This window comes from Theropithecus gelada, chromosome 8, assembly GCF_003255815.1.
Source record: "Theropithecus gelada isolate Dixy chromosome 8, Tgel_1.0, whole genome shotgun sequence".
In the NCBI taxonomy this organism is placed as follows: Eukaryota; Metazoa; Chordata; class Mammalia; order Primates; family Cercopithecidae; genus Theropithecus; species Theropithecus gelada.
Window position 1 is genome coordinate 106,174,645 of NC_037676.1, and position 16,681 is coordinate 106,191,325.

The following is a 16,681-nucleotide window of genomic DNA, read 5'->3' on the forward strand; positions in this document are numbered from 1 at the left end:
AAATTACAGTGAGACACATAGTGTTTGCCATCCCTATCTGAAATATCCATAGAGACAGAAAGCAGTGGTTACTAATGGACAGCGAGATGGAAAAGTAGGGAGTGATTATGTAAAGTACAGAGTGTTCTGGGATGATGAAAATATTTTGAAACTGGAAGGAGGTGGTAATTCCACAGAATTCTGGACACAGTATTTGCCACTGAATTGTATACTTTAAAATAGTCAGTTGTATGTCTGGTGAATTTTATGTTAATTTAAAAAATATTGTCAACACAAAAATATATTTTTATAGCCATATTTAAAATATAAACTCATGGGTAAAGATTAGGTGTAAATTGCCATAGGTTTCAGAAGGTTGATTTCAGAAGTCTGTGAGATGCATGTATGAGTTCATTTTAGAACATGGAAAAATGTTTGCTTTAAAGGATTCATTTATTTGAAAGTATTATTTCTTTTAAAGGGAATCTTTTATTTTATGACATAATATTTACTTGTAAAAATATTCTGTAACCTTAATATTTTTGGTCTAAAACAAAACAGGTAGGAGGACAGGGGAAATAAAATGCATTTCTAAAGTACCTTGTTTAGTCCCTTTCTTCAGCATGCCAAATTTCTCTATGAATTTCATATATGCCCTCTGTCATTTGCTAAAGCATTATAATAGCCTGTGGTTATGCCGACAGACATCAGTAACACACTCCACATCTGAATATTTCTTTCTTCCTTTGGGAATATTTCCACATAAAAAATAAGACAGCTTAGATTTGAAACTGCCTTGGTTTTGAAAGAGACAGACAGAGAGAGAGAGAGAGAGAGAGAGATTGAGAGAGAGAGAAAGATGACTCATGATTGAATGACAGTCTGCTTTTAAGTCTGCTTTCCTTTGGGTTTTAGATTTATGTCTTTAATAAACGTGTCTGATCAATGCCAACTGGACTGAGAAAAAGTACTCTTAGTACTCATTATCTGTTTCCAGTTAGCAGTGGAAAGAGAGAAGCCTTTAACTATTTATGACTTTGAAGTAGACAAGAGAGACATCCATAAGAAATGTGAGGAATGGGATGGAATCTTGGTGATAGAAGCAGAATTAAATGCCTTGAAATCCATTCCCAAACCTGATCATGTTCTGATTTAGCTGTTGGAATGCCTAATAAAGGCACAACATTCTGATTATTGTGGTGTCTTTTGGAAACTTTCAAAATGAAAACAAAAGTCAGTAAGAGAAAGGAAATTTGATTTGATTCTGAGAATTTGATTTAGTGATTTAATTAGAACTGGGTTCTATTTTCTGTCTTTACACTACCTTGCTTTTTGTTTGAGTATGGGCAAGTGTGTCTAGCCCTTTTCTGTGTTTCCTCACTTACAAATTGTGAGTAGAAGCAACTACCTCATAAGGTTGTTGGAAATACCATGAGGCAATAAACTTACAATAAACTGTCAATAAAGCCTTGAAAAAGTCCAACAAACTGTATAAGCAAAAAGAGATAAGATATTGTCATTAATAGGTGTGATTAGCAATAAACAATGTTACCTTAAGTGGTACATAATAAATGTCTGATGATGGTGTTTCAATACTAGAACCTGATAGGGATCCATCAAGTATGAATCAAGTAATTAATCCAATGCATTTCTGCACACTTTTATTTTAATGTGTTTATTCTTTTAAGAAATTCTAAAGCCAACTTGGCTAATAGTTTTTGGACTTTGGGTAGACATACTTTGGAGAAGTCACACAATTACTTCCACAGATGGGTTTTCACTAATAACTCTGTAATACATTTTCAACTAACTTCTTTTTACACTGTCCTATTTTCTGTGTAGTATGTTTAACGATAAAATATGAAATTTATTGATTCTTGGGTTATGCTTTTAATCATTCTTTCAAAATACATGAGCCCAAATATATTATTTTATATCCAGTCTTAATTCTTGTTTTGTGAACTACATTTGAAAAATTTGATTATACAAATTCTAGTATTTTGTATAGTTTTTAATGTTTTTTGGCATTGGACAAAATTAATTTATTCATTACACTGAAGTACTTAATTTCGATAAATATTGTCATGGAAAAATTGTATTTAAGGGATAGTTGTATGTGTTTGTTTTTACTTTTGGTCTTTTAGTTCCAGTGTGTTGTCCTTTTTGGTTTTGTTTTATTGCTTTTTTCTTTAATTTTGCTTACCAGAGCCAAAGCCTTAGTAGAAGAACAACGCCTTTTGTTCCTAGGGTTCAGGTAAAGGCCTTGTCTGCCTGATAGAAACTAAAGTTGTGTTTAACCCTTATTTGTATGTTTTTGGAAAATGCGTTAGTAGGAAAACTTTTTTTGGTATGTTGCTCCAAACCATATTATTGACTTTCAAATCATTTTATTAGCCAGCTTGTAAAAATTTGCATGGGGATTAGAATATTGAATAAAAATTTAAAGAGACAATCTTTGTTAGTGATTTTTATATGATAAACTAAATACTAAACCTTATAGATTTCAAAGTGGTATTTAATGTAGATTCTACTTATATATATGACATTTACAGAAATAGCTAATTTTATACTGTTGATATTTTCCTTTGTTACACTAAGGTTACTGTCTCTTTAAATCACTCATTATGTCACTTAACATCTATATTCTCTTGCATTTTCCAAGTAATAACTCCTTGAGGAGACTGGCAAATAAATTTGTACCTTATTTAAAATATGAATTTTATGCATATTATATATAATGTTCATTTTTTGGAAAGTATTTTACTTTGAAAGAACAAAATTATAATCCAAATAAAATAAGTTGGATTTATTTTGTTAATATTTTGCCATTGTAGTTTTATTTAATTTTATGTAATACTTGGGTACAAGTTGTTTGCCTCTTTTCATTAGGAACCCCTTATATGGTAAAGTAATGGCAATATAGTTTTTTTTAAGTAGTATTATGCTTTCCTTGCTTTGCTGCATGTTGTTTTTTTAAAAATTTGTTGCTTCTGAGTAATACTTATTTTGTTTAAATTTTAAAAATTAAATTATTCTTGTTAATATTATACAATATAAAATATTTACCTATGCTGCTTAGGTCCTACTTAGGAAAATTAAAAATAGTTACATGCTAAAGCTGGAATGAGAAATATTTTAAAACAATTTAAATTATACTAATATTTTATTAATGAAATTGGGGCTGAACAGGAACTATGTCAGGACCAGAATTGTGAAGATATGTTTGTTATATTTGGGGGAATCAACAGCTATATTTTAAACACTTATTTAAAAAGCACAGATAAGAAATTAAGAATGTTATAAATTGATGTACCTAATAAAATCTGTTTCGATTATGTGAACTGGATATCTGTTAAAAACTTCAATGCAAGTCCTATAATACAAATAAAAATTAGGACTATATTCAAATACTCAGTTTAAAGCAGTCTATTAAAAGGTATAATTTTGGTCAAATAATTAGTAAAGTTAAAATGTGCCTATTTGCTGTTTAAATTATTTTAATATTTGTACATTTGTAATTTATAATTTAGTAAACTCTAAAATATTATACCAAAAATAAGCCATATGTTTACTCTGTATGAGAAATGGACAATATTAGTAACTGATAATGTTTTGGTTTTCCATGGCATAAGGAAATCTGAAAAGAATACTCTATCAGACTTTTGAAATATATATCTCAAATGCTAGTTTTAATGATTTTAAAGGAGAAAAAATATTGCTGGTGGAGATGGCCCCAAGTACTTAGTTTAACCCCCCAAAAGGTTCTCATAGAAATCAATAATTTGCTCTAATAATTTTTAGCTTAGTCTCATAATAATTATTGTTTCTTTTTTTTTTTTTTTTTTTTTTTTTTTTGAGGCGGAGTCTCGCTCTGTCACCCAGGCTGGAGTGCAGTGGCGCGATCTCGGCTCACTGCAAGCTCCGCCTCCCGGGTTCACGCCATTCTCCTGCCTCAGCCTCCCAAGTAGCTGGGACTACAGGCGCCGCCACTACGCCCGGCTAATTTTTTGTATTTTTAGTAGAGACGGGGTTTCACTGTGTTAGCCAGGATGGTCTCGATCTCCTGACCTCGTGATCCGCCCGTCTCGGCCTCCCAAAGTGCTGGGATTACAGGCTTGAGCCACCACGCCCGGCCTAATTATTGTTTCTTAAATGTAACATTTATTGGAAATAAATCTTTTTAACCCTACAGAATCTTTTTTTTTTTTCCTTTGAGGTGCTTAATATTCATGTCATGAACCTCAGAGAAAGCTTTTTAATGTCTTAGAAAAAATGAAGCCATAAACTCTTTAAAACTGATGAAAATAGAGACTACCATAGAAATCAGTTGGGTTTTTGTCACACATTTATGATACTATCTATAACACCTCTTTGATCTCATATACAATCAGACAATCCTGCATTTCTCTCTTTTTCACTCATATCTTTTGTCAGAAGAATAGTCTCCTTTTGGCCCCTTTTTCTTATCTGTATCTATGTTCTAATATTATTAGAAAAGCAAATATTTTAACTGTTTTCATATATTGGAGACTTTTTTCTTCAAGTTGTTAATCTCTTAATGTAAGGCAGTGGTTCTCAAATTTTAATGCACTTGAGGATCACCTAGGGACTTGTTAAAATCCAACTTCCAGGGCCTCGTTCTGATTCAGTAGGCGAGAGGTGGGCCCAGGAATTTGTAACTTTTTAATAAATAAGTGAGATAATACTGACACGGAAAGTTTATTAGCCCAATGTAAGAAATACTTGTCTAGGGTCTATTTTTGTACTTAGCAGCTCCATTAGAAAAATTTCTTGTTATTCAATAGCAAGATAATACCTGCATTAAATGTAAAAACATAAAAATTGATAACTATAATTTAAACAAGTTGGATATTTCTTACTCTTATTCCTATAAAAGGGCTGATTCCATTTGGCAAAAAAAAAAGATGGAAATAATTTTATATACTTTTTTGAGACTGTCAGTTTACCTTTTCTGACTCAAAAGTTGCTCAGTGTCTCATTCTCTAGAATATGAAGTGAGGGACTCAACAAAGCTATGTTGGAATTGGAATTGAATTGCCAGTGTTTATGTATAACCAGTACTGATTTGTAACTGTTATTCTCAAGTTCCAAATTTTGGTTCCATTTCAGTTTCAACATAGTGGTTAGATATGTGCTGAGTTCTGGGCCAAGATGTGGATCAGAGCCATAATTATCATAGATCCTGACATAGTAGAATCAAACAGCTAGGTGTGCAAGTGTGAGGTATGTGTGTGGGAGGTGATAACTGTTAAATCAAGTGAATTCAGCAGTTGGATATGAAGTTCCCTTCCCTAATTATGGCACAGGGAAATTGTTCTCATTTTCTTATCTCAAATAATAAAATGTACTCTTATTATCCTAAGGATATTATTCATCAATTTCACAAAAGAATGAGACTTAATGTCTGAATAAGGAAAAATTTTAAAGATGAATTCATTATCATTTTAAGTTCAAACTGAAGGAATCTATTGACTAAAGCTACTAGTAAATCCCTTTTGCTTATAATATTTTAAATGTTTTTAACTATGAAACAACATAAAACATTTACTTGAAAATTCCCTATGAATGTTATATAAACAGGATATTATCTACTCAATTCATTTTGAGCACTTATTCTGAACTCAGTTTTTTTTGTAGGGGAACCAAAATGAACTAGTGATTCTTGCATAAGTAAAGATACAGATCAGTCATTTTATATAAAGTCCTTAATTATGATAATGTAATTATGTACATGTTAATAAGCAATCACATTAAGATAATAAAAAGCCCACATGCTTGATCAAACTGAAATGTCTGAATCATTCTTTTATTCATTGAAGTTATTATAGTATATCCTTTTATTTTTAACTAGCCACAATTTACTAAGTAAAATTTATATTCTGTGCTAATGATACTGTAAGAGAATGGGGTGAAGATTGGAAAGGTAAACATTGTGTTTGTGTAGTAAATGTTTGAATTGATAAATTAATATTTTTGCTTTTCAGATAAAACTATGGTTTGACAAGGTTGGTCACCAATTAATAGTTACAATTTTGGGAGCAAAGGATCTCCCTTCCAGGGAAGATGGGAGGCCAAGGAATCCTTATGTTAAAATTTACTTTCTTCCAGACAGAAGGTAAGGATATAAAACAAAAATAAATGTTCTGGAAAATAAATGAGGAAATGTTAATAGCAATGGGTATTTCAATTCTGTATCATTTATTGGTATCATACTAGTGAGATATGTGAAGTTTAACATAAACGTGATGGTTCTTAGGAATCAAAATAGTGACAGTAAGTTAGATTTTTCAAAACTTAAATGTTGTATATGTGATTTTAAATATTAATTTTAGGCATGTGTGTATTCTTGTATATATTTTCATTATTCAAAATCATTAAAAGTTATGCTTCCTAAAATCAAATTTTTAACACAAATTATAGAGTCAAAAAGCTAAAATACTAGAATTTTTAGTCAAAAATACTAGCTCTTTTAGTCAAAAAGCTAAAAATACTGCTAAAAAGTGCTCATTTCTCTGCAATTTCTACCTCCTCTTTCCAAGATATTATTTCTCTCTATTCTATAAATTTAACAAGTTGTTTTGTATTCATCACCTTATATCATCAAGAAAACTTACCACAAGTCCCAGAATCACCTTCCTCAAGCATTATTTGTTTTGTGTTTATTCTAATCAATATAAATGGTATTGTTCTACCCTTAATTTTTTTTCTTTTTGTTCTACCCTGATTTGATTGGAGAAATACTTTATCTGAAAACAAATCTAATCACTCTGAATTTCAGGCAGATAAAAAATAAAAGAGACTATTCAATAGGCATCATGAAAAAAAAAGAAGGAATGATACCAGTTACCTTTCCCCAGTTATCTGTCTGCATCCCTGCCTCCCACGGCAGAGTGCTCTCAAGATCTCGTTATTTTTTCTCAGGTTGGAAGTGGATAGGCACAGATGTGATCTTAAACATGTTTATACACTTTTGGATTCTCATTGATTTAGTTATTTGGTTCAAGTAGAAAGTCATCAAGGTTGAGTTCGGTACCAAAGTGTCACCTGAACAACAATCTCAGCAAAGAAAAGGACAAAAGAATAGACAATGAACAAAGGCTTTGCATTTTATTTGATACATATTTTGAAGTTTTATACTCTTTTTATATCTTGAAGTTAGTCGCCAGTTAAAATATATTTCTTCTTCTAATTTTAAGTAAAAACATCAAGTGTTTGCATGCTGTTACTGAATTACATTTAATGGAAACCAAAGTTCTAGTAACATGAAAATAAATTTTTAAAAAGGATTAGGTTGGATTTTATTGTTTTTAAAAATTAACTACCTTCTCAGCAATTTGATGATTCATTAAAAGATCAATTATTTATTTTATTATAATTAGGCTTTTATTTTAAAATGATGTCTATAGCATGCTTATTGATCTTAGTGTTTAAATATCTTTAGCACCTTCTCAGTGTTTGACTTATGCAGTATGCTTTGATTCTGAAGGCTTTATTTATACTTCTAGAAAAAGTAAAACTCATTTTTTTTTAACTTGCTGAAATTAAGGTTATTTTTAATGGTTCTTTTTGTGAATTGGTGCTTGGGTACGTACCAAATTGCCTTATTAAATTGTAATCATATATGTTAGGTTTATAAGAAACTTCAGAGATTGTCTATTCTTCTTCCTATTCAACATAGAAATCCTGTCTAAAATTTTCATTCTTTATCTGAGAACTTTTTTCTGTCCTTAAGAGGAAGTTCATGACTTCCTCTTCTTTTTCCTTTCAGATTTTGATAGAAACCATTTTTGTTTGTTTGTTTGTTTTTGAGACAGAGTTTTGCTCTTTTTGCCCAGGCTGGAGTGCAAAGACACGATCTCGGCTCACTGCAACCTCCACCTCCCGGGTTCAAGCAATTCTCCTGACTCAGCCTCCCTAGTAGCTGGGATTACAGGTGCCTGCCACCATGCTCAGCTAATTTTTTGTATTTTTAGTAGAGACGGGGTTTCACCATGTTGGCCAGGATGGTCTCGATCTCTTGACCTCGTGATCCACCTGCCTTGGCCTCCCGAAGTGCTGGGATTACAGGCATGAGCTACTGTGCCTGGCCAGATATAAACCATTCTTGAATTAGATAGCAAGGCTCCTGTTAAATACTTTCATCCTGGCCTTCTTGGAAGGACCTTTATCTCTTGACAGGGTCTCAAAATTCATTCTTCATCAATGAAATATGAGTAGATGTTAAATAAATATTTGTTAAAGCTGTAAGAAAGGGAGGGAGAGGAAGATCATACATCACAGTCCTTGTTTCAGATAAGTTATTCCCATACACATTATCACTTCTTTCCAGGTATAGAAATAAAATCTCCTACATGGGTTTGCAATGTCATTTTTCTGCCAATGCCTTCATGGTTAATAAAGCTACCTTGCATGTTATCTTGTCCATGTGTATTAACAAAATTCGTTATCAATTTGTATATTTAAAGTCATCTTTCTGCCACATTATATATGTGTGCTTTGGAAACATATAATACCTCTTCATCATTCAAGTAAAATCTATATTAAACTTAAAACTCCAATGAGAAGAAGTTGCATTACTTCCCAATTTCAGAGACAATTCTACCCCTTCTTAGTTCTCTCTCCTCCCTATTTCCCAAAACTCTTGGGACTGTGTTGTGCTGAGATAATTTGTAGCAGTTGATACTGTTCTAACTGGAGCTTGTCTGTCATTTTAGATAGTTCTCTTAGGTAGCTTAAATTGTATTTCCTAGAAAATTGTATTCCTATCCAGCCAGTGATCCTGTCTAATAAGCAAGATTAATGATCTCCAAATAGGTTGGATGTACCCTAGGTGATGTACAGGATAATCCTTTCATGATCAGGAAGAAATATTTGAATGTTTAAAAATTTTTATTTTATTATTTTTAGTTTCTGTTTTCATCTATTTTCCAATATGGACAATATGTTAGTATAACAGTATGGTGACACACGTACAGAGATATACAACCAAAAAGAACATGAAAACCTTTGAACTGGCAATCCCATTTATTGGGATGGTTATCTTGCATTTTCAACTCACATTGTGGTGACTACCTCACATAGAAATAAATTTACAGTGTTTTAAAATACCAAATATATGTCAAATAAATATGAATTTCTTATATTTAAAAAAGTATCTTTATAAAAAATAGATTATAATTGGTCATTAGCTAGAACTTTGTAGATAAGAAGTTGTGAATATCACAATTTACTCCTCTTTTTGTACAATGAGACTTCTGTAGTTTAAATGAATAGTATATGTAATGTTACTGGTTAATTATCATTTAGAAGGTTTTCAGTAGGGCGATGTGTTAAAAAATTATTGAGTTAAGATTCTCAGGTCTGGTTTTATTTAGATTTTGAGAAAGATTAAGTTTTCAATAATTTGTCATGGAAAAAATTTAACATTTATTGTAACTTCACCATTATTGTCATATCTATAAAGTGTGATATAGTATACACCTTAAATTTTTCATAATAATTTTAAAGTTTATAACACTTGCAATGTATGATAATTTGATGGTAAAATATCACCTAACTTGTTTACTGAGAAATTTTAAATGAAAAAATTTTAGGATAAAACTTGTGGTTCTATGTAAGTTCATAATTTGTTGGTTTTTTTCCATAGTGATAAAAACAAGAGAAGAACTAAAACAGTAAAGAAAACATTGGAACCCAAATGGAACCAAACATTCATTTATTCTCCAGTCCACAGAAGAGAATTTCGGGAACGAATGCTAGAGATTACCCTTTGGGATCAAGCTCGAGTTCGAGAGGAAGAAAGTGAATTCTTAGGCGAGGTATCTGGAGTTGTTTTAAAGTTTATGCTATTCGTGTTATCCTGAATGCTTTTATTTATATAACTGTCAGTATAATTTTATATGTAGAATATCTGCAAAGGTAGGCACAATTTCTTTAATGGAATGTATTTCAGCTGCTGCTTTAGGACAAAACTTGAAACTATAGAAAACAGTGGTTGTACATATTCTGACAGTTTTTACATGTCATTTCTTATTTTAGAACTCTCAGTGTTGAATGATAAAAGATTTGTATTTCACAAATACATTGCTTTGTTTTATAGTGATATGTATATATTTTGGTAGTTTACTGAACAGACTGTACCACTAATAAGTAGTTAAACCATTTATTTATGGATTATTTTCAAGCCCTACAATGTAACAGGCACTGTGCTATAGATTGAGCCTTCAAAGGTAAATAAGGAGTGTTACTTACTTCAAGGAATTTACAATTCATTGGTGATACAGACACATGAATAGCAATTAGAATATAACATGCCAATTGATATGGAGGAGAAAATGCAATAGGAATACATAATTGCTGTGCAGAGGAGGGCAGGTGGTCAAAGCAAGTCTTCAAAGAGAGAGAGGAATTTAGCAAATTCAAGGGGAGTGAAATTCCTGCAGAGGGAATAAGAAGACATCAGGGTGAGGAGATATTGGTCAATTGCACTGAAATTGGAAGGGAATATGGTAAGAAATGAGGTTTGAGGCTTAAACTGAGACCTGGGCATGTCACTTAATATATAAACAAATTTGGATTTATCTGGTTGATAATAGGAACCAATAACCAATAACCAATTCTCTCTTTCCCATCTCTGTGGAGTCTCACTTTGTCACAGTGGCACAGTCATAGCTCACTGCTGCCTCAAGCTCTTGGGCTCAAGTAATTCTTCTGCCTCAGCTTCCCAAGTAGCTGGGACTATAGGCACCCACCACCATGCCCAGCTAATTTTATTTTTTTTTGTAGGAATGGGTCTCGTCATCTTGCCCAGTCTCATATTTTCTTTAAAAAGAAAATGGTTTGACTGTACTTGAGAAAAGTATTTCCAACTGTAATGTGGAGAATGATTGAAGAAGGCAAGATGGGAAGCAATTATCCAGCTATTAGCATGTTAAGTTACTCACTTTCAGCCTTTTTCAGTGTGGTTGGTGTATTAGTTCATTTTCATGCTGCTGATAAAGACATACCCGAGACTGAGAAGAAAAAGGGATTTAGTGTACTTACAGTCCACATGGCAGAAGGCAAGGAGGAGCAAGTCACATCTTACATGGATGGTGCTAGGCAAAGAGAGAGAGAGATTCTGCAGGGGAACTCCTCTTTATAAAACCGTCAGATCTCGTGAGATTTATTCACTATGAGGAGAACAGCATCAGAAAGTCCCACCCACATTATTTGATTACCTCCCACTGGGTCCTTCCCACGGCACATGGAAATTGTGGAAGTTACAATTCAAGAGGAAATTTGGGTGGGGACACAGCCAAACCATATCATTCCATCTGTCCCCTCCCAAATCTCATGTCATCACATTTCAAAACCAATCATGCCTTCCCAATAGTCTCCAAAGTCTTAACTCAGAATTAACTCAAAAGTCCAGAGTCCAAAGTCTAAAGTCTCATCTGAGACTAGGTAAGTCCCTTCTGCCTATGAGACTATATAATCAAAAGTAAGTTAGTTACTCCCTAGATACAATGGGAGTACAGGCATTGGGTAAATACAGCCATTCCAAATGGGAGAAATTGCCCAAAACAAAGCCTCATGCAAGTCTGAAATCCAGTGATACTATCAAATCTTAAAGCTCTAAAATAATCTCCTTTGACTCCATGTCTCACATCCAGGTCATGCTGATGCAAGAGGTGGGTTCCCATGATCTTAGGCAACTCTGCCCCTGTGGCTTTGCAGGGTATAGCCTCCCTTCTGGCTGTTTTCATGGGCTGCCATTGAGTGTCTCTGGGTTTTCCAGGTGCACAGTGCAAGCTGTAGGTGGATCTACCATTCTGGTTGGGTGGCCATCTTCTCACAGCTCCACTAGGCCATGCCCCAGTAGGGACTCTGTATTTGGGCTCTGACCCCACATTTCCCTTCTGCACTGCCCTAGCAGAGGTTCTCCATGAGAGCCCCACCCCTGCAACAAACTTTTACCTGGACATCCAGGCATTTCCATACATCCTCTGAAATCTAAGCAGAGGTTCCCAAATCTCAATTCTTGACTTCTGTACACCTGCAGGCTCATCACCATGTGGAAGCTGCCAAGGCTTGGGCTTGCACCCTCTGAAGCAATGGCCCAAGCTGTAGCTTGGCTCCTTTTTGTCACAGCTGAAGCAGCTGGGATGCAGGACACCAAGTCCACAGACTTGGTGTCACAGCATGGGGACCCTGGGCCTGGCCCACAAAACCATTTCTTCCTCCTAGGGCTCCAGGCCTGTGATGGGAGGGGCTGCTATGAAGACCTCTGAATTGCCCTGGAGACATTTTCCCCATTACACATAGGCGATTAACATTTGGCCCCTCGTTACTTATGCAAATTTCTGCAGCTGGCTTGAACTTTTCCTCAGAAAATGATATTTTCTTTTCTATCATATTGTCAGGATACAAGTTTTCCAAACTTTTATGCTCTGCTTCCCTTATAAAACGAAATGCCTTTAACAGAACCCAAGTCACCTCTTGAATGCTTTGCTGCTTCAACATTTGTACCACCAGATAGCCTAAATCATCTCCCTCAAGTTCAAAGTTCCACAAATCTCTGGGGCAGGGATAAAATGCCACCAGTCTCTTTGCTAAAACATAATAAGAATCACCTTTGCTGCAGTTCCCAAAAAAATTCCTCCTTTCCATATGAGACTACCTCAGCGTAGACTTTATTGTCCATATAGCTATCAGCATTTTGGGCAAAGTCATTCAACAAGTCTCTAGGAAGTTCCAAACTTTCCCACATTTTCGCGTCTTCTTCTGAGCCCTCCAAACTGTTTCAACCCCTGTCCATTACTCAGTTCCAAAGCTCTTCCACATTTTCAGGTATCTTTTCAGCAGTGTCTCACTCTACTAGTGTCAATTTACTATATTAGTTCGTTTTCATGCTGCTGATAAAGACATACTCGAGACTGGGAAGAAGAAGAGTTCTAATGGACTTATAGTTCCACGTGACTGGGGAGGCCTCACAATCATGGTGGAAGGAAAGGAAGAGCAAGTCATGTCTTAACATGGATGGAAGCAGGCAAAGAGAGAACTTATGCAGGAGAACTCCTCTTTATAAAACAATTAGATCTTGCGAGATTTATTCATTATGAGGAGAATAGCATGAGAAAGACCCACCTTCATTATTCAATTACCTCCCACTGGGTCTCTCTCATGACACGAGGGTATTGTGTGAGTTAAAATTCAAGATGAGATTTGGGTGGGAACACAGCCAAACTATATCAGTTTTTTGGTTTTTTTGTTTGTTTGTTTGTTTCTGAGTAAATTAAATGGTAATCTCACGGGAAAAACAAGTCTATAGAAATATTGAAGTGAGTGTTGTCAGCTGAGGAACCAAAGAGTGGTAAACTAAAAATGCTTCTGTATTCCCAGCACTTTGGGAGGCCAAGCGGGGGGAGATCACCTGAGGTCAGGAGTTCGAGACCAGCCTGGCCAATGTGGCAAAACCCCATCTCTACCCAAAATACAAAAATTAGCTGGGCACGGTGGTGGGCTCCTGTAATTCCAACTACTCAGGAGTCTAAGGCAAGAGAATCGCTTGAGCCCGGGAGGCAGAGCTTGCAGTGAGCCAAGATCACGCCACTGCACTCCAGTCTGAGCGACAGAGCAAGACTCCATCTCAAAAAAAAAAAAAAAAAAGCTAAACTAAACTAAAATCCCTTGTGTGACCTTTGGGAAGAAGGGTCACACAGTTGTTAGGAGCAGAGATTCTGGAGCTAACTGAGTGGGTTTATATTCCTGGCACTACCACTTCTTAGCCTTGGGTCTTTGAACAAGTTATTTGACCCATCTGTGCTTCAGTTTGTTCTTCAACCAAGTGGGAATAATACTTTATGCAACTCAGGGTTAATATGAGAATTAAATAAGTGTGTTGTATTGTGTGTTTGTAATACTTTGGAACACAGTACCTATAATTTTGAAAATGACTAGGGAAAATTTAGAAAGAGTGAAATAACTCCAGGCATGGTGGCTCACACTTGTAATACCAATCCTTTGGGAAGTGGAGACGGGGATAGCTTGAGACCTGGAGTCCAAGACCAGCCTAGGTAACATAGCAAGACCCCCATGTTTAAAAAAAAAATAAAAAAAGAAATTAGCTAGGCATGGTGCTACATACAGGAGTCGTAGCTACTCATGAGGCTGAGGTGGGAGAATTGCCTTACCCCAGGAGTTTGAGGCTGCAGTTAGCTATGAGTGCACCCCTGCACCCTGCCCTGGGTGACAGAGCAAGACCCTGTCTCAAAAACAAAAAAGAAAGAATGAAATATTAACTTGGCTGTGTTGCTTCTTTACCTCCCTTAGGTAAATAGTAATTTATCTTTATGTGGCCATTCTTGTAAACACAAAGCACAAACACTGTCACTTGCACAGCCTCCTAAAAAAAGTAGACATTAATTTCTACAGACTTATATTTTGGGTAAATTTTTAAAAATTCGTGTTATAAAATTTGTATTGTAATATAGTTCATGTTTAAAATCCATTCTTGTTTTTTTCTTGTTTTAAATCTTTAGCAGGATGGTATGATAAATTCAGAATTTTAAATTAGACAGGCTGATTCAGTTTACACCTCTTTCACTTAAAAGCTGGTGTGACCTTAGATAAGTTCTTTTAACCTTTGTTAGCCTTGGTATTTTTGCTTATGAAAATTAAACAATAAGACAAAGCTAGTAATTTTTAAAATAATTATGGCAGATAATATGGCACGGTTCATAATACACAGTAGGCACTTCAAATTTGTTTTACTCTTCCCATTTAAAAGTTCTTATAAAAGTTAATTTTTTTTAACTTTTAAGTTCAGCGATACATGTGGAGGTTTGTTACATAGGTAAACATGTTTAATGGGGTTTGTTGTGCAGATTATTTCATTACCGAGGTATTAAGCCTAGTACCAACTAGTATTTTTCCTGATACTCTCCCTCCTCCTACCCTCTACTCTCCGATAGGCCCTAGTATGTATTATTTGCCTCAGTGGGTCCATGTGTTCTCATCGTTTAGCTCCCACTTAAAAATGAGAATGCAGTATTTGGTTTTCTGTTCATGCATTAGTTTGCTAAGGATGATGGCCTCCTGCTCCATCCATGTCCCTGCAAAGGACATGATCTTGTTCTTTTTTATGGTTGCTTAGTATTCCATGGTGTGTATATACCATATTTTCTTTACTTAGTCATCACTGAGGGGGGTTTAGGTTGACTCTAAATAAAAACGCTTTTAAAATTCTAAAATGATATACAAATATTAGTTATTATTACAGTCATTTAAAATGAAAAGTGTTACTTTTGTAACGGGTAGTCAAGGGTCAAAAAAATAAATGTCTTAGATATTTAAAACTATTAAATCACTAAAGAAGTTATAAAAGTTTATTTATTGTAAAAAGCATACTGACAATTTTGCAACGTCTAAATGACCTTGTTTTTCATGTAATAGCATTACTATTATAATTATTACTACAAAAGTTGTAGGACCACTTAACATAATTTCTTTATTATTGGTATATTATAACTGTCCTTTGTCTCTTGGGTTTGTAGATTTTAATTGAATTAGAAACAGCATTATTAGATGATGAGCCACATTGGTACAAACTTCAGACGCATGATGTCTCCTCATTGCCACTCCCCCACCCTTCTCCATATATGCCACGAAGACAGCTCCATGGAGAGAGCCCAACACGGAGATTGCAAAGTAAGTTTTACCAAAATTCTTTCATATTTTTATTGAATTTTCCTAATCTTGAGTTATATGTATGATACAGAATTTGAAGATATCATTGTAAATATTAATAGTCATTTGTTAGTATTTCCATAGCTATTATTGAAGCTTTTGAATTGTTTGAAACACTAAAATAAGGTAGTGCCCATAGCAATCACCTATCACAATGTTGAAGGGGTTTATATTTGTATTTTGGGTGATATGACACCAAATAAGCACATTTACATTTAAATCTTAGTGCTTAGAATCCTAAATATAGGAATAAGATGGCTAATATGAATTTAGCCACATAGCTGTATGCACAAAATTATCATTTCCTCCTTTATTACTCTAGGTATTTTATGAATATGTAGTATACCAAGTATACTATAGTGGTTGAAACCATGAATTTTAATTTCAGACTACCCTGAGTTTAAATATTAATTCTTACACTTTAGAACTGTATGTTTTGTGGCAGATCCTCTCTCTATGCCTCACTTTCTTCGTTCATAAAAGGGAAATAGTAATACCTGCATTACAGGGTAGTTATAAGAATTAATTAGTCTCAATAATATAAACTGATGTTATTGTTATTATTGTTATTATTATCATCAACATTACATTTTGCCCTGGATTTTACAGTCTGAAATGTAAAATACAATTACATCATTCCATAGATGCTTAAAATAAACTCAGAAATATTTTCCAGATTGAATAATGACATTTTAAACTCTTTGCCCCTAAAACTCAGGTCATTATTTTTCTAATCAATCTACTATTGGAAACTGAGGTATATATATACTGTTTTGCATAGTATTCATGGGGTAGTTATATCTTTATGGAGACAGCATGCTCCAGTTTTAACAACATTTTGTCAAGTGCTGCAGGACTCATTGACATTAACCAAATTTTAGAAGTATAAATTTATAAGCACAAATGCCATGTCATTTATTAATCATGGGAAGTATAGCTGGCAGTTTGACAA

General features: G+C 34.1%; 1 protein-coding gene across 34 annotated transcripts in view; it reads left to right on the forward strand.

Moving 5' to 3' along the window:
- The window catches only part of RIMS2 (regulating synaptic membrane exocytosis 2), a 728,068-nt gene that overhangs the window by 394,022 nt on the left and 317,365 nt on the right, over positions 1 to 16,681 (forward strand). For 29 of the 34 annotated variants that reach the window (XM_025395354.1, XM_025395350.1, XM_025395351.1 and 26 more), the window contains 3 exons: positions 5,985 to 6,115; positions 9,647 to 9,818; positions 15,537 to 15,690. In XM_025395354.1, the coding sequence (XP_025251139.1) occupies positions 5,985 to 6,115; positions 9,647 to 9,818; positions 15,537 to 15,690 (457 nt within the window). Of the gene's footprint in view, positions 1 to 2,185; positions 2,234 to 5,984; positions 6,116 to 9,646; positions 9,819 to 15,536; positions 15,691 to 16,681 lie in introns of all 34 variants that reach the window. The other 5 variants (XM_025395352.1, XM_025395364.1, XM_025395361.1 and 2 more) reach the window with 1 other exon arrangement.